The sequence below is a fragment of the Hoplias malabaricus genome, chromosome 8 (assembly GCF_029633855.1).
Source record: "Hoplias malabaricus isolate fHopMal1 chromosome 8, fHopMal1.hap1, whole genome shotgun sequence".
NCBI classification, from domain to species: Eukaryota; Metazoa; Chordata; class Actinopteri; order Characiformes; family Erythrinidae; genus Hoplias; species Hoplias malabaricus.
The window spans coordinates 20,961,048-20,978,205 of record NC_089807.1 but is presented as its reverse complement, the minus strand read 5'-3'; the positions used below and the strand labels follow the sequence as shown (position 1 = coordinate 20,978,205).

At 38.9% G+C, this 17,158-nt stretch overlaps 1 protein-coding gene across 1 annotated transcript; it reads left to right on the top strand.

Annotated features, from left to right (window-relative positions):
* The first annotated feature begins 5,475 nt into the window (after positions 1-5,475).
* On the top strand, positions 5,476-12,658 carry stpg4 (sperm-tail PG-rich repeat containing 4). The gene is made up of 7 exons (XM_066678255.1): positions 5,476-5,484; positions 6,062-6,118; positions 8,224-8,478; positions 8,638-8,702; positions 8,845-8,890; positions 12,179-12,283; positions 12,522-12,658. Exons 1-7 carry the CDS (start codon positions 5,476-5,478, stop codon positions 12,630-12,632), a joined length of 648 nt encoding a protein of 215 aa, XP_066534352.1. The 3' UTR covers positions 12,633-12,658.
* Positions 12,659-17,158: the final 4,500 nt, after the last annotated feature.

Sequence of the window (17,158 nt, the reverse complement as noted above, 5' to 3'; positions counted from 1 at the left end):
CTTGTAGTAGATGTCATCTTTTGCATTTGTTTTTTGTTTTAACCATAGCATGTGCTGGATGTATCCTCTTGTGTATTACTCAATGTCCAGTGCTGATTAGATTTCAGGGATTTCTACGAAAAGTTGAATTTACTGTGAATTAGGCACATTAGGTTGATGCCTTTTTCATAGTTACACATTTAAGATTCAATTTAACAAGATATACCTGCAGTCACAGCAAACTTATGATTGAGTGCTTGAGGGAACATATTTTGTAATTTATCTAATAACATTCACAATGGGGTAGTACACATACATTTATATGCTGAAATATCAGTAAGCAAGAGAGCAATCCTAAACAAATTCAGGAAATCTATGGGAGCATGTATTATGAATGCATAATAACTGTTCTTAGGGGACAACAGATACTTTGTTCATGCTAATTTGTACAAGAAACTGATTTGATGAAGAGTAAGCACAAGGCCTTAACTGTATCTACTTGGCAGCACATGTTCCAGGTATCCTAGCAACAGAGCAGAACATTCTGGCCTTGTCCCAGAGAGATGTTAACAGACCGAAATGATGCAATGATCACAGAGTAACTCCATCACATTAACCAGCACACTGCCAGAAGTGCACCATAATCACATATGCAGACATATAGCAGAGATGGGGATATGCAATTAAAATGAGGGGTTTTAAATGTCTGCACTTCAGTAGAGGTTTGAAGAGCAAAGTCAATACTTTTCCTCACCTTGAATCCGTAATGAAAGCAATAGATGTTACTGTAAGGTAAAAAAACATTTACATTAAAATCAAATCACATTAAAACCACGTCCATGTTCATCTAATTTGTTCACAGTTAACAATGCTGGTCAGTCTAGCACATCACAATGTTGTTAACTTTATAGAAATGTTGATAACCAATTACATTTTCTGTAGTTTGTACTTTAATTATGGTTGTAAGTATATTATTATATTATTAATACAGTTTCTATTAATGTCAGTATGAAATTTATAGTTTAATTTTAGCCTAAAGTGGCTTCTCCAATCAATCTGAACATTCAGATTGTTTGAATGTGAAATTCTGCTTTCTAGAGTACATAATCTTGCAATGATCCCCCAATCCCTATTTTATATGAATTTTAAAGTGTATACTGTGTTCACGTTAAACCACTATGAGTTGCTACTTAATAATTAAATGAAGTAATACTACTTTTTACATTAGTGGAATTCAATATATATAGAATTTCACATGGGCGGCATTGGGCCTGCCTGTTTTCCTGCTTTCCGCCCAATGATTCTGGGTGGGCTCCGGACCCACTCTGTCCCTATGAATTTCACATAGTCCAACACTAATAGTGTACCATATCGTCTAGTTTCTACATCTGAATAATGCACTACACAAGTCAAGACCCTAAACCTACTACATGTTGGATAGGTAGTGAGTGTTTAGTGCAATAGTATAACTTAAAGTTAGCTTGTTTCTTTTAAATATGGTATAATCCACTGAGTGTAGAAGTCGTTTTTCCTGAGCTATACATAGTATGTAAGCATGTTTGGGCACAGGGAAGAAGCCAGTTGATATTCAGCCTCTGTATTTAAACGTGCTGTGACTGAGCGGTAAGGGAAGAGGAATGAAGAGGGGATGATTGTACATGGACTTTGACTTTTCTGCTTATGAAAGAAGTTGGCCTACAGTTGGCAACAGCAGACAATCACATTTGTGGTACAAGAATGCTGTGTTTATTCATTTATTCGTTGGAATGACCATGTGTCCCAGTGTAATAACAAGAGTTTGTTTTCGTTTCATGGTCCAGATTGACTAGGGCTGGCCGAATGTATTGTTCATTTTTATTAGGGTTCAAGCACTCAGTGCGTAGAACCCTATTGTTTTTGTACCGGTTTTTCTTATTATTCTTTTTCTCCTGTAAAAGTCATTGTGCGGAAGAGACCATAGGTCGTACAGACCTCCCACTTGGAGGGTAGATGTAGTTTGTGTGCATCTCGGAGGACAACAAAAATTACACTGATTGGCCTAATGGTGGCGCTATAGCAAAGTGAAACGCGTTTAGGTTCATATCTCCTACACCCTGAGGCGTAGAGACAAAATCTTTTTTTCCACTGATTCTTTGGGTCCTGACAAATCAAAAACGGGTTAGTCAAAATTTCATTTTTCCAAGGTTATTATCACGCTAATTTGCATAATTTGCAAAACCTACTTTTGCGAACTAGTCCGGGGATTTTTGTCCAATTCTCTTGAGCTTGGTGCCAAAATGTTCGCAGGAGTCTGAAGGTTAATAATTATCAAAAAAAAGTTTAAATTTCGATTCAATATGGCCGCCATATGCAAATGAACCTCTTCGGCTTATCGTATGTTTTACTTACAAATTTATAACAATTTCATACTTTACTCCAATGTGTTCAAATTTCATATTCTACTTCCAGATATGATTCTGAGGTAGCATGTCAAATGAGGAGCCAATATTCATATAGGGGGCGCTGTAAATGCTACAAGTGTATATCTCAGCATCCGCAAGGCGGATCGGACCGCCGTTTGGCATGCTGCTTCTGTGGGCAAGGCTATAAGTGGAAAATTAAGGACAATTAGATTCGGGCAAAATTGTGATCGTCATCGGCCAATCAGATGTTAGCACCTGTTTGACTACCTTAACAAGGTCCAATCATCATGGGATTTGACTGGTATGTTCCTGGGAGCCTAAGTGCATAAAAATTGTTGTAACGATAGCCACTAGGGAGCGCTATATCAAAAAAATATGATATTTCTCAGCAAAAATTAAGCGTATCGACACGCAGTTTACTTCTCTGTATACTCTGCAGAGGGCCTCACAACTTTATAGTTGCAAGTGTTGTCAAAAAATGCATTGTATTTTCTCAATCGCCAGTTGTTTAAAATTGAACTTTTTCAAACTAGTCCGTGGAATTTTGCTCTATTCCCAAATAATTGACCTTGTTAGAATCTGCAGAGCCTGTAGGTCAATAATTATCAAAAAAAGTTCAACATTTGGACAAACTTTTGTTGTAATAAATCAATAAATCGAAGTGTGTGGAGCTTTAAACATTCTTTCAGCTGTAACTCAAACAAATTAAGCCCAATCAAGACTTTTGACATACGTATGTAGGGCCTTACTATGAAGAAGCATATACAATATGACTCCAATCCACCAAAAGGGGGCGCTACAATTGGACAATAACTGATAAAATAAGCTTTTTTTGTGTTATAGCGCCATCTAGGATTGCAGTAGCACCACAATTTAATCATGTCATCTGATCCTCATACTGATCAAGCATGTGCAGTTTTGAAATTTTTGGGGAAAGCTTTTTTGAGTTATAGGTGCATTTGTGATTTCTAGAATTCATGCTGGATCTCTATTATTTGGAGGGGCCTGTAAGCCACATAGTGATGAAAGTTCAACATTTTATTGATAATTATTATATGCCAGGTCTTTAGGATTCCACTGATACCACATATGTACATTTTAGGAAAATATCCATAGAGTAGCACTCCCTTAAACAGTTCTAACATGAAAGACTGTAACTGCTTAGCAACACTATGTTACAGTAGTAAATTCTTTCACCACCAGATAGAACTACAAAACTAAATATTGTTTTGTTGATCTATATGGAGGTTAAGATCCTATTCACCTGCAAAGGTTAATGGTCATACCATATGAATATGAATATTTATCATAATTAAAAATTATAAAGTCTCCTATAGCTCTTCAAGTGGCCATTTACCCTCACCAGTCAGAAAATACCTTTTGTTATTGTGTGTTTTATTCTGATGTACTGAGTTTCTGATGTTTATACTTGTTTCTCACAGAGTACAGTGTCCCATTTAATGCCTGACATGTTAAAAGGCAAGAGCTGCACTCTGATTGGCTGTAGTGCGAGGCAACCTCCTCCCCCACACCGCCTCCTGCATTTAAATGCCCACCTGCATTTAAATATTTTAGATTTATATATAACTACTCTATAGTAGCCTGTCCAGAGCACAGGTTGCTCTGATAGTGGCCTTCAGCTCTTCTGCATTGTTGGGTCTGGCGTATTGCATCTTACTCTTCACAATACCCTGTAGCTTTTCAATGGGGTTAAGGTCAGGCGAGTTTGTTGGCCAATTAAGAACAGTGAGACCATACTTAAATTAACCATTGTTAATTAAATTAACAACTGTGTGCAAGTTCCAAGTCCTGTTGGAAAATGAAACCTGCATCTCCATAAAGTTGGTCAGAGCAGGAAGCATGAAATGCCCTAAAACATCCTGGTAGAAGGCTGCATTGATCTTGGCCCTCAGAAAACACAGTGGACCAACTCGAGCAGATGACATGGCAACCCAAACCATCACTAACTGTGGAAACTTTACACTGGCCCAAGCCACACGCTTCTGATGCTGTCTCTTGTTCAAGAGTGGGTTCACACAAGGAATGCGACGCTGAAACCCATGTCTTGCATACATCTGTGCGTGGTGGTTCTTCAAGCGCTGACTCCAGCTGCAGTCCAGTCTTTGAGAATATCCCTAACATTTGTGAATGGGTTTTATTTAACAATCCTCTACCACATCTTTTCCTTCCCTTCTCCTCTCTATTAATGTGATTGGACACAGAGCTTTGTGAACAGCCAGCATTTTTAGCAATGACCATTTGTGTCTTGCTCTGCTAGTGTAAGGTGTCAATGGTCATCTTTTGGACAACTGTCAAGTCAGCAGTCTTCCCCATGATTGTGGAGCCTACAAAACTAGACTGAGAGACCAGTTAAAGGCCTATGCAGGTGTTTTGAGTTAATTCACTGATTAGAGTGTCGCACCAGTTGTCTTCAATATTGAACCTTTTCACAAAATTCAAATTATAAATTGTCATTTATAATCATCAAATTAAAAGAAATAAACACTTGACATATATCAGTCTGTGAGTAATGAATGCGTATAATATACAAGTTCAACTCTTTGAATAGAATTACGGAAATAAATCAACTTTTTCATGATATTCTAATTTTATGACCAACACCTGTAATATTCAAGTTTATAGTAAGCACTGCTCACACATTATATACCTCACACAAAGACCCTCTTACATCACACACATCACTCAGAAACAAACACACCTCAGAGACTGTAGAACACAAGTCACAAACACAAGCACCTATTACAAATAATCTGACACTGCACATACCTACTTGGCTCAATGTCTAACAATTTTGCCATAGCCACAAATGTCAATACATCCTCTCCCGATCAATTCATACTACAGGAGTTGTCAGATTTGACTTGACTGCCATATTAAGCCAGTTAGTGCTTGAACCCGCAGATAGCCGCTAGCGGCTCTAGTGTTTTATTTTTGTGAAAACTCTCACAAGAAACAGTACTAACTACCAGCTTCGTATGGGTTAACAGTTGGTCTATTACTTCCTGAAAGCTCACTTACAGAGAAATATAGGTGGGAAAATAAATGTGTGATCACATGGCGGTTATTTGTAGGCATGGTGGCAGTATATTTACATTTTGCATGTTTATTCGTAGTTTATTTGTAGTTGTAGTGTCATTTGGTTTTGAATGCACCCTTTCTGTTGACATATGCCCCAGATTTTGTTAGACAAACAGTAAAAACATATTCTCCTGTATTTACTTGGTTGCAGAGGTCATGAAGAGCAAAGCAAAACATTTGGACAAAAGAGAAAATGCTAAATAGTCTGATTAATAGTTAAACACCCTACGCGATTGTCTGCCGTACCTAAGCAACGGTTAGAGGCTATAGGGTGTCTTTTTCTGAATAGATAGGGCCTTTGTGTGGAGCCACACAGAAATGACCATGGGAAGAGAAAGAGGCTCTGCAAAGTTAAGAGAAAAGCAGTGGGCCTGCAGCGGTAAGTTTTAGTAGTCATGTTCAGCACAAAAAGCCCTCAACTACAGTGAATCAACTATATCATGTTACACTAAGAGTATCTAGTAGGCTCTTAGGCTCTTAGGCACAGATCTAGTATCTGTGGTTGTAAACATAGGTGGCCTGAGGTATTTGTACATGTATGAACAGTGCTAGAGTGCTGTGTTCTTTGTTATTACGTTTAGAGTCATAAGAAAGTAGAATCCACAAACAGAATTGGTTGGTGGATGCAGACTGTCAAGGTAGGTGATGTTTTTAAATATATGTATTTTGCTTTTTAATGAAATTAATTACAAAACAACAGATAGACCTATAGGTTTTATATGTGAATGTGTATCATGGCTGAAATAAGCAGTCAGTGTTATGGCTGAGCATTTCATATTTAAGACATTAGTGTTAAGACATTTTCAGACAGGTGAATTCAGAAAGCCAGGGTTAACGTCATGAACCCAAGGACCCAATCCCATCAACTCATGGGGTCAGGGTTCGAGCTGCAAGTGAGTGTCAATGGAATGGGTGGAGTGAAGTTGAGACTAATTGTGTATGTACAGTTCTGCACATATTGAAAGTGAAGGCATATAAAGGCATAGAGTTACATCTAAGGATATTTTCACATTACAAGCCCCTTTAGTCACTTCTGATTTTTTTTCTTTACATCAGAATTGACTCTTGACAGTTCGCATTCATAAATCTGAGGGAAAATTGTATCCATTTATCCTTGTTCCATTTTTAAACATATCTCTGTTTGTCGGTCAGTCAGTAGAGGAGCACAGGCTGCATCCCAAAGTACCATACTCCCTACATAGTGAACATCACAGATAATTAAACTAACAGTACTGCAGCCAGACAGTAATTTGAAGCTAATTTGACAAGGAAACATAAAACTTATAGCAAGCTAAAAAATAATTGTCTATAATGCCAAACATGAGTTCCAACACCATTATTTCCCAGACAGTGAGCATATATCGGTCCACTGGCATAAAAAGACTAGCACACCACTGACTGTAGACCACTGCTGGTCCACCATCAGACCACTCAGATTATAACTCAGATAACTCATTTATAATCTCCTCAAACAGATTTTACATTCACAGAGACTTTTATTCTGGAAAACAAACTAATACAAATATTACGAACAACTATGAGAGATATAATAATGAGTATAAACCTGATATAAAATTATTATGCTGAAAATGTTGACACTGTGCTGAATTAAAATTATTTCATCATAATTTCATCGTCTGCAAAGGAAACGCTGTACAAAACTCAAGTGGACCTCCAACTTTGCCCTCAGTAGACCAAACATGGTCATTTGTCTCCTTGCTATCAGAGTTAATGACTGACTATGCCCTATGGAGGGTGTAGGGAGACATTTGTGATTCGGTATAGAGACATCTCTCACTGACCAATCCCATTTTCAGACAGGGAGAATTAGTTTATTAAACTTTAAGCAAAACCAGAGAAATGATTTAGGCAGTCATGATAAAACAGATTCTCAGTGTGCACAGGCAGCAGGATCAGATTATTTACCCTGTAAACAGGGGGAAAAGAATGAGACTGAAGAATATGTGGCTTGTGTCTAATTTGTAACACACTAAAACAAAACACAAGTGAAGAAAGGCAATTACTAAAGCTTGTATATTATCTGTGTATGAATAACACTCAGAATCGGTCACAAAGCAGAGAAATGCACTGGAGTCTGTCATGCTAACAGGTTTCCATTATGTCCTATGATGACAATGCTAATGTGGCTAACAGATTTTAAAGTTTTTTCTCCTCGATATGCTACACTGTGGGATCATTTATGCCCCTGACACAAAGAGGTAATGGGCATATGTACTTCTTAGTTTTATAAGACTCTCCCCAGCGCAAGGAGAGGAACTGTATCCGATCTGACGGTTCACTCATACAACATGCCCACAAATCGCAAACACGTCCAATCTGGGACCACAGACGAAACTGACTCATATTTAATTTGAGGTCAAAGATCATCTTTTACATGTCCACAGAGCCCTGAAAATTATCTGATCTGTTTCACGTTAAAGCAAAATTTAAACCCACCCTCCCCAAGCCAGCTTTACCCACTTATCTTACCCTTTACCATCAACAACCATAAATCCACACTGGCCTCCCTGGTGACTAAGGCTGTTCCTAGTCCCACTGGCACCGTTAACGCATGCTCAGTGCCAGCAGTTCCATGTGAACTTTACATGCTACATCACCAACAATCCCAACAGCATCTCTACAATGCATTTCCCCAAGTAGAAATAATAGTAGTAAAGCTTTAAATTGGATGAAGAGATATGAGTTTTTGGGGACTTTAATGAGTACTCTTCTTTTTTTTCAGAATACTCCTATCCCTGGCAGTTACCATTTTCGAAATGTTATAGAGGAGAACAACCTCAACCCTGTCCGTAAGACTTATGGTTTTAAGGGTTCTAATCGTAAGCCACAAATTTTGTGTGTACGAAATGGAGCCATGCTACTTCCAGGGGCTTATATTTTCACTGATTCCACTCAAGAAGCTCTCCAGCACCAGGCTTCCTACTCCTTTAAGAACTGCCCCAGACCAAACAACTACATCCTGGGCATCCGGGATAAGGTGGGTAAGATTTATCTGAGTGTTTTTTCAGCAGTGTTGTGATTTCTACTGTGCAGTTGTCAGAAAGTGTTTTACACTTTGGTCTTGTTCACTTTAAAAAAAGCCAAAAAGTTAAAAAGGAAATAAATGGCAATTACCATGTGTGTGTATATTTTCAAGGACATGGATCTCTCCCCATGCCACTACAATGTGATTGAGAAGCCTGTCCCCAAATTTCCTTGCAAGTAATAGCCATTTTTGAACTAAGTGTCCTTGACTCAATCTTAGTTTGTCATAGTACACCTTGCTTCTCTTCATCCTATACTCATTTTTTCACAGTGTTGTCCTCCTCTTCCATGAAACACTCTCTGTCTTTTACTCTTGCAGGCATGTGATGTTCCGTTCTACTGTGCAGAGGCTCAGCTTCCTCACTGTAAGTTTCCTGTTGTTACATATGAATGTAAAAAAAAGTCAATGGAACCACAAACACAATCACCTTTTTACTATTCTAAACAACATATGACAATAAAATCACCACCATCAAGTTTAGTATAGATTACTCATGACAAAGTCTAAGTAATGTAGTTTACAATATAGACTCCACATATTACTAGAATTAATTTTCAATCCTCTTAAAAGAAAGCAACAATAAATTGCTCATATTTTTATCCATATGTGTGTGATGCTGATTTGCTCACAGTAATCTGCACTGTGAGGCAGCTGGTTATGTAGTGGCTGTCAGCTGTCAGGTGGTGACAGAAGCAAGGGTGCTAAGCCACCCTTTGGGTGTCATTAGGTTGAATGTTAGGGCTTTGTTTGGTTTTAATGGCATTGCATCTATTGTAAGACACGTGTTCTGTCAAAGGTTAAGTAGTAAAAACGCTGTATGATTATTGTAATAATTATAGATAGCCCTATTTGGATGAAACATTTCTTGGTGGACACCCATTGAGTATTATTGAATACAGCTACTTTAAGGTGTCTGTGGATGTTCAGTAAACAGTTTGTGAATTATCGACAGAGAAGCTTAAAATGCAATGATACACTCTGGAGCAGCTACCTGTTATCCTAAGTCCACCATGCCCCAATACCAGGTGTCAGCAAGAGGGCTGGGCTATGGAGCAGTGGAACTGCTGTCTTTGGAATGATGGGGCTTCATCCTTTACCCTTGAGTTGAAAAGGTTGTGATACAGAACCAATCTGGCACGTCACTAGAGATTAATGATAACCCTCACTCACTGGTACTGAATTGAATATACTGTCATTCACCTCTTTAGTGGCAAGGCGTTGTATATTGTTTGTATGTCCTCAAGGCCTCCTTTGATTTCCATGTGGCTCTGTGACAAGATGTATTTCCTCAGATTGGAAAAAAATCTCATTTACTTTGAAAGGTAGCAGTGCTGCATTTTACTCAAAATGGTTTTTTTTTTCTTGTATATTTTGACTCACTTCAGACTTTTTTCTTTTTTATATTTCACTATGGAAATTATTTAGCTTTATCTTAATTTTTCTAGATGTCATTTAAGGTTTTTTTTTTTTTAAATCTGGGTTGGTGTTAATATTAAAAACTAAGGTTCCTCCGGGTGCTCTGGTTTCCTCCCATGGTCCAAAAATACGTTAGTAGGTGGATTGGCAACTCAAAAGTGTCCAAAGGTGTGAGTGTGTGAGTGAATGTGTGAGTGAGTGAAGGACTGACGCCCCCTCCAAGGTGTGTTTCCTCCTTGTGCACAGTGATTCTAGGTAGGCTCTGGACAAACCGCGACCCTGAACTGGATAAGGGTTACAGACAATGAATGAATCAATTAATTAATTACAGTAAGATCTGAAGTGAAAGAACCTTATTGGTCTGAGAGTCTAAATGTCTCATCCTCATTACATATGTCCAGTCAAAATGTCATAGAATGAATTGCTTATTTAGGACTCATCTAATGTGATTTTTATGAATAAAGAATTACTTTGATTTAAAAAAATTTATGTGATTTGTTGAGGGAGAATGGAATGTAGTTTCTCCAGGACACGGTGCTAACATTAGTTCTGTCTGAAAGCAGAGCTGGAGAGAGATTAGTCTCAAAATACTTGACAAATGCATAAATGTTAATACAAAGTCACAAATATGCTTCAATATTCACAAATAAATATATCCCAATACTGTTAAATTCATGAATACATGTTTTTGTTTTTCATTGATATATCATAATTTTATGTGAAAATAAATACATTTGTTTAAATTTACATTGCATATACTTGTAAAACCACATTCTCACATTTAAACTTTATTTATTAAGTGTTGAATCTGTGTTTGTGGATCAGCTTGTTTTCCATGATGTATTTTTATTAATTTCCTCTCGTGGGTTTTTGGATTTTGAGACTTTTACTTTAGAATTTTACTCAATCCACACATAAATGCTGTGTGATCCACAAATCTGGCCAGCAGGTGAACAAGCCACTACATGAGCATATTCTGTCAAGAAAGCAATACAGACCAATAGCCAAAGGCATCAAATGGACATGCAGTAACAGCAGCAGGTCCCCCAGGTCCTAGTGCACCCAAGTTCCATTACACTGTTAATATAGAGACAGAGAGGAGCATTGTTGAATATAGCCCCCCTAAAACAGGTCTAACAATGTGGAACCATGGAACCAATTATCCAACATTAGTCCCGGAGCTCACGCATGCTCTTATGGTTGAAGTCACTGAAGTGAAAAGCCATCCACCAAATTTCTGGCTAAATAATTTTGACAGTGTATATGTTCAGAACAAACAAGGCCAAGGTGCTTCAACTGTCAGTTAACAAAAAATGTCTATGTTGGACATGTAGAATGAGCTGTGATAATTTCTAATCTAAACTGCACAAGTGTAACAGTTTTTTTTTATTATTATTATTTCACACACACACACACACACACACACACACACACACACACACACACACACACACACACACACACACACCAGAACATAAAACCTTCATTTAGATTTAGCAGTGTACCAGTCTTCATTAAATTCACACAGGTGGCCGGCATGAATCAGACTTTCGACTGAAAGCCCTTGCTTTGTTTCATCTTAAAGTCCAGCCGAGATGTTGACACCCAACTTGCTGGAAAGATTCCTGTGCTCTTGTGGTAGTTAAGATGGAGGCAGCTAGAATGAGGCGCCTCCTGGGCACACTGCCTCCCTTTTAATGAAAGAAAAGGTCAATGGCTCGGCAGACATTTATGCTATGAGGCAACTATCTGCAGCGGCATGTGGGCCAGTGGTGGGGCCACGCCACAGAGAGCTGTTTGGCACGCTGCTCATTAGGTGGCAGGCAGTGGGAAGTGATTTCCCCTTGTGTCCCCTTTTAAAAGCCCCTGTGAAATACACCTGCATTAACGCCTAGGATGCACTTCAGCTTTCCACACACCGCAAAGCAAGCCAGGCCAGATCATGTTGAAGCTGCTGCTGGAGTTAAGTGGCACATAATAATAGCAGCAGCTCATCCAGAGCAGGGTAATGCAGCCCAGGTCTCCAGGGATCTTGTTGTGTGGGTGTTCCTCTCTCCTTTTGCTTTCTGGTAGGAAATAAAAAAATTCTTTGTGAATTGTAATGTAGCTGTTTTGTTTGCATTCCTGCTTCAACACATCACTTGCTCATCTGCAGGAATGGGATAGTTTCAATACTTGTGTAAAACCTACTTTTTGGCCATTTATTAGGTTTTTCTCTTTATATTGATGTGTTTAGAAGGAAGGACCACCCCCGGGTCAATACACACTGAAGCCCAGTCCAGCTAATGGCATCACATCCTGCTTCAGGTCTACAGTGCCTCGCCTTCACAGCGTGCGCTCTGTGAGTTCCAGTGCCCTTTCATCCACTTTGTAAACATTTTGGTAAAATTCTGAGATATATTATTATCAGCAGAAATATAAGAGATTTAATTTGTATATATTTGTTTCCTGTTTGAGTTTGTCCCTACATCAGACTTTAATTGTATATTATAAAATATTAATCTCTCTAAAATGTAAATATATCTCTTTAAAATAATATTTACTAATAATGTGGCCCACTTTTCTTTTGGCTCTGACAGAGGACTCCTGGACCTGGCACATATGATCCCTCATGGCAGAGGGGCCCTTGGCTTGCCACCGAGGCCAACATGAGTTGTGTTCATGGACTCTTTTTCCGTAATGCACTTTAAAACTCCATTTTATATCACTTTCCCAGCCATGCATGGACCATTCATCTTCATAGTCACTGCATCATCTCTGAACTAGCATTTGACAAACTGCTGCATATTTTTTTTCCTGTTCACATTAAAAAGCAAAACAGCCTTTGTTTCTGACGTTCTTATTAATTTCACATTAGCTGCATATGGTATTACACAGATGAGCAAATGAATGTTATCTCAGACAAGTTAATTGTTGCATGCATCCAAAGGATCAAACTGCAACAGAACATTTCTTCCCTTGCTTTTAGGCCCACTATCTTTTACTTAGCATGCATATAGGCAGAACCCTAGCTCATTATCTACCTATTCCACTTTCTCTGCTCTATGTCCTGCTGTTGTGCCTCGCAGCTATTTCAGCTATGCCATGCTCTGAATGCAGGCTGGCTGTCCATATAATACCCACGCTTTTGTGATGACCCTCACGCTTGTCTAACTCATTCAATTGGAACAAAGAGGTCAGTGTCACACAATGAAACAGCTGTTTTCAGCACTCTCCATCGCACACAAGACTAAACAGAGCCAGAGAGTAAAATGTGTGTAAGAGGTTCCAAAACCATCACAGTGTCATGAGTTCTAAGCGCCCCAAGTGGAAGGTGCAGTTTTCTTTATTTTCTTTATTTTGCTCCCCCAGGTCAAAAGACAGGTAAATAAAAATGTATAGTCTTCTTGTTTTTTCATGTGTTGCAAACATATATTAAGCAAAAGCCTCTACATAGACACAAATTATATCAGCAGAAAAAGACATTGGTGCTTGAATCAACAGTAGCACATGTTAAAGCTTAAAAAGTAATAGTGGATCAATTTGGCACTGTGTTGCTGCATGTAGTGTCATTGTAAGGGTCACAACGTCAGGGTTCTAGGTTTCTGTGCACTATCCTTAGTACAGGACACTGGTGTATTCTCCCCATGTCTCCATGCATTTCTTCTTTCTTCTTGTTTTTTTCTGGTTTCTTCCTACAATCCAAAATCAAGTGTAGGCCAGTGTATTGGTTGTATGAGCAACTAGGTGATTGTGATGCTCTTAAGTGGCTTGGTGCCCTGTACAGGGTGAGTTCCTTCCTTGTGCCTAATACATTTGGGAAGGCTCACTTTCTGTCTGTAATTTAGGTTTGAATATCCATATATATATATTAAAAAATGTATTGTGCTATCTCTAATTTTAGCATTAGCTTCGATAGTTATCACACTTAGTGGAAAATTGTATACCTTCAGATTATCTTCTTATACAGTCATACATTAAGCAAATTCCAATACTATAATTTTTTAAATCTTTTTTTTTTAAAGTATAAAGTAATGCAGGAAAAAGAACATCCTCAAAAATGATTATAAAACATTTGCCATTTTAGGTTTGTTGTTTAAAATAAGATGCTTAACTGTATCCGCTCTAATTACAAAAAAGAAAGCATACCATAACAGAGCTGAAGATCTCAACACATCTCAGTGCTTTATGACCAAATGTATGAAAGTACAAACCACAGTTTCATGTGAATTAATGTCTATTATAATAATGTTGATCTCAGGGGTCACGTCATCTCAAGCTAATCCTCCAACTCTCTCAGTAATTAAACAAATACCTTTTCTCTAACATATTTTGACTTTTGATGATCTGATACTTTCTCTCAAGCTGTCAGACTGTTTGCCTTTAAATTTTTCATGTATGAGCCCTCTCGTCTTTCACATTGGCCTGACCCTAGCTCGGCTTTTACATTTAAACAAGCCACTGCACTCAAGCTGCACACAGCAAACAGTCCATCCTCCAGGAACTCTGGAAAAGCTTATGCGTAGTATAAATTATGAAGTAAGTGTGCTGGAATCTAAATAAAAGCATTCTAATTTATTTCAGTATAGTGCTATAATTCAAACAGCAAAATCCTCTAAGAAGGAGTAGCGATAAAGTAGCAGAAGCCAGAATGTATGAGAGGATTAAGTCTTCTTTGGTTTCTGAAAAGCATCTGGCATCAGCACAAACAAGAAACAGCAAGGATATGGCCACTTTGTTCTAAAACACATTCAGTAAGTATTATTGTGCGTATGGCTAGACACTAAGATTTACGCCAGCTATCAAAGACTGTGCCCCCAGCTAACCTTGTCTGCATTGTTGGCATGAAGTCATCATTGACTTGCATTAGATGCACAGAAAAAATGTCAACAATTTCCATGTTTGTTTCTTCCTAAAAATAGAACATTGATAGTGAAACTCTAGTCCTTTGGCTCAGGGACATCCCAAGCACTTGGAGGAGCTGAAAAGTCTTTTGAGCCAGGGTCATGCTCAGAGCACACGTCAAGCAAAACAAAAGCAGCATGTGGTCTCAGATCATTTGACTTGGACATTGACAGGTGCGTTAGTACTACGGTAGACCTCAGTTAAATGATTCATGCATCTTTGAAGAGGCTTGAGGGTTGGATGGCACTCATTTGAGAGTAGCCCTATTGTTGGTGTTTGTGAAATATGAAGAGGGTGACTTTGTGCATGATTAGCTTGTTTGTCTCCACTCCAATAAAGGAAATGGTTCAGATAAACAATACCGTATTAAGGCATGACCATGGTGCTAGGAAGCTTTTCGTGACTATCAGAGTTGCAGAAGAGGCAGGCATATATAATATTAACTGCTAACCCTATAATGATAAATCGTGAGAAACTAATAAGATGTAACTATGTAACATTTTAGTTAACACAGATTTGGGTGAAGGGCATGACAGTAAGGTCAAAGTTATTCTGCATTTATACTGCTGTCTGCTGAAAGAGTGAGCACATCTGGCCAGCTTTCCTCGCACACCTTCAATCGCCTCATCAAAAAACAAACACATCAGTCAGGTGGTGGAGCTCCCTGCTGTCAGTACTGTAACCCAGTCTGGACATTTGACCTGCTCAAAGTCCGGCCTCCCACTGCAGCCACAAGAACCGCAGGCCATGTGTGAGCCAGTAATCAGAGAAGAAGCCTACAAACACACAATGGATACAGACCAGGGCTGAGAGGTCTAACACATCAGGTAAGAGTAGTAGAAACTAGGACACTTAGAAACACCTAGGACTGTTCATCCTCATATCAGGAGAGATGTAATTTGTCAGCATTGTGAAAGCCATTGTATTTACGTATATCCACATATGCTGATCAGCAATAATTATCACAAAGTGCAGCTTTTGTCTTTGACTTCACATTTACAAGGTGGACCAACAAGGGTATGTGTGTGTGTCTAATAGGTCCGACAGTAAGTGGACACACTTTTTAAAAGCCCTAGCTTCATTGCTGTGTCTGATCCACTCATCAAAACTACACATCACAAAAACATGTCAGTGTCACCGCAGCACTGAGAATGATCTACTACCCAGCTCAGCAACAAAAACAGAATATTTCATTGTAATGGGTAAAGCGAAGTTAGAAAATGGGCCTATTCAATATTCTTTTTTCAAAAACTATTTGGTTTATACCATATACCATAGTGTATATTTTTGCTAGTCAAGTATTTGCCCCACTTGGGGGACAGCTAATTTCTTACAAACTACTCCATTAATTGGGCAAGGAGAACTTGAGTTTGTGGAGTTTCACAAATGTGTACTGTGTACAGTCAAAGAATGCAGGCAGGCAGATGCAGATGCCCTGCAAGACTAAGCTTTTGCAGGGACTCAAACAAGCATTGTGTCTGTAATAAAGTGATTAAGAATGAGACACCTGAAGGACACACTTTCACATCAAAACAGCTCCATTTGAAAATACTGCCATATCTCACATCCACTGATCTGTCTTGTCCTTCTAATGATTCTCTCTCTCTCTCTCTTCTTGCATCAGTGTGTGGTCCCTTCAGTCAGAGCCTGAGCCATGTGAGTAGGGGAAACTGAGAAATGCAGGGATCTACTGGCTTGCCTAATTATTCAGGCTGTGGAGTGGATGAATAGCACTGCCTTGCACCCTTCATCAGCAGATGTCAGAGCAGCATGCCACGCCATTCATTTATCTGTCTCCTTTTACCAGCCGCTGTCATGACCTCCCCATGTGGCCCTATACATCACCCAGCTCCACCAGATCTATTCATCCCATTCATCTCCCCTTACCGCCCGCCTACCGTGCTTCCAACTATTAACACACACTGAGAAGGAGAGCAGGCGAGTGAGATTGAGAAAGTGAGGTTAGAAAAGATAAGGAACATGGAGTGATGAGAGAGGAGGAGAAGTGACAGTTTACACACCCAGATGAGAGAGAGAGGTATGCGTCAAGTGAACAGCACAAAAAGATGCAACATAACCACTAGCCTGTTGAGAAAACATCCGTTTGTGAGCAGAGAATACTCGCTACGTGATGAACCTACTGCACTTCAGGCAACAAATAGGCAAGATTATTCTTTTTATTTTCCACATCATGCTCTTGGCTTTGAGCAGACATCCATTCTGCTTTAAGGAACCCACTTAACAGCACTTACATAACCCAGCTCCCATCGTCTACTGCGCATCCCTCCCTCTTATTAACAGCCTGAGCCTCTGCATCAAACAGAAGAAAAAA

Coding starts and splice junctions, on each gene's coding strand:
- stpg4 (XM_066678255.1), top strand. Junction 6,119..8,223: donor GGTGGATGCAGACTGTCAAG/GTAGGTGATGTT, acceptor CTTTTTTTTCAG/AATACTCCTATCCCTGGCAG. Junction 8,479..8,637: donor TCCTGGGCATCCGGGATAAG/GTGGGTAAGATT, acceptor TATATTTTCAAG/GACATGGATCTCTCCCCATG.